Source organism: Condylura cristata, unplaced genomic scaffold (assembly GCF_000260355.1).
Source record: "Condylura cristata isolate star-nosed mole 26May11 unplaced genomic scaffold, ConCri1.0 scaffold00017, whole genome shotgun sequence".
NCBI lineage: Eukaryota > Metazoa > Chordata > Mammalia > Eulipotyphla > Talpidae > Condylura > Condylura cristata.
In genome coordinates, this window is record NW_004567118.1 from 37752308 (window position 1) to 37753645 (window position 1338).

At 35.7% G+C, this 1338-nt stretch overlaps 1 protein-coding gene across 1 annotated transcript in view; it reads right to left on the reverse strand.

The window, feature by feature from the left end:
* Nucleotides 1-1338, reverse strand: part of UTP6 (UTP6, small subunit (SSU) processome component, homolog (yeast)) — a 26444-nt gene that overhangs the window by 19935 nt on the left and 5171 nt on the right. The window contains exon 3 of the mRNA XM_012726104.1: nucleotides 982-1045. Within this exon, the coding sequence (XP_012581558.1) occupies nucleotides 982-1045 (64 nt within the window). The remainder of the gene's footprint in view (nucleotides 1-981; nucleotides 1046-1338) is intronic.

Sequence of the window (1338 nt, forward strand, 5' to 3'; positions counted from 1 at the left end):
ACCAGAATGGAGGGTGATAGAACATCTGGTTTATCACCTAATAGTGATGCTGATGATAAAAATGAAATTAACTTGTTAAAAAAATTAAAAGGAAAAACCTTTGTCCTTTATGGAAAATTAACATTTTGTTAACCTATTAGCTATTTCCCTAAAACTTAATAAAGTGAGCTATGTTACCAGTCAAGACTGCTTTTTATAAAATGATCCATGGTTGGTAACTACATATGGACTAAGAGGGCTATGAAATATACGTATAGTCACTGTGTTGGGCTTTCGTACGTATGTGATTCCTGAAATTGAGCACAGACCTTTCTAGGATCCCTGGGCTATGCCCATTCAAGAGTCTTCTAAGTCAGAGTGGCTCCTCACCTGGTCTCATCCCCTTAAACCTAACCTGTCAGCTAAGTTATCTTCTCAATTGCTAATAATATTCTGAAGAAACATACCTAATGCTGTCCTGCCAATCCTTCTAAATAAACTGGGCCAAGCATAGCTTATTTGAGTTTTGCATCAGATAAAATGCCTACTTGAGCTAAATTCTTGAGGACAGGCATTGGAGCACCTCCACTGTAAAAATAATCAACCATTCACACAAATAAGTCTTTCTCTTACAAAACATGACTACCGACAATGTGCAAAGCACTCCTGTAACATATGTATTAATATATAACCTGCTTTAAATTTTTCAAATCCATCACATTTGATTGCCTCAAATAGAATGTACCTCATAGGAAAGAAGAGTTTCTGCTACCAACAACTAAAAAGAAACATAGTCCATGACCACAGGCACAATAATCTGTACACAGGAGATAGGGGTAAACTAAGAGGCAGTCTCTCAGGAATAAAAACTGTCAAGGCCACGTGTGCCTACACTCAGGTTATCAAAATAATTCCTTTTAGGTTTATCAAATAAAATAAATCCCAAAATGGCTTGAGTCTACATGTGAGATAGAAAAAGAAGTGACAAGAATTTCATCATACCCGGCTTGTTTGAATGAATGGCCAACATGGCAGAGTACACTTTGCTAAGTTGAGTTTTGGTAGCCTGTAAAAGAGGAAAAAACAAATCTACTTCCTGCACAGAAAATTCACTGCTCTTAATTGAAAAATGATCTGTACTTCAAATCCAGTAGATCTGCTATTGCTAAAGACAAATACAGATGTACTCTTAGTTTTCTCCCACTTGAAAATTATAGATGAACTTTCTAAATATTTTTAAAATTTCAACTTCACTAAACAAGTAACACATAAAAATCAGTTCTATTCAACTAACTTGGAAGCCACTTATGTAGCCATTCAGCTATGCAAATGTCACTACACAGAAGTTCAGCCTTCTTG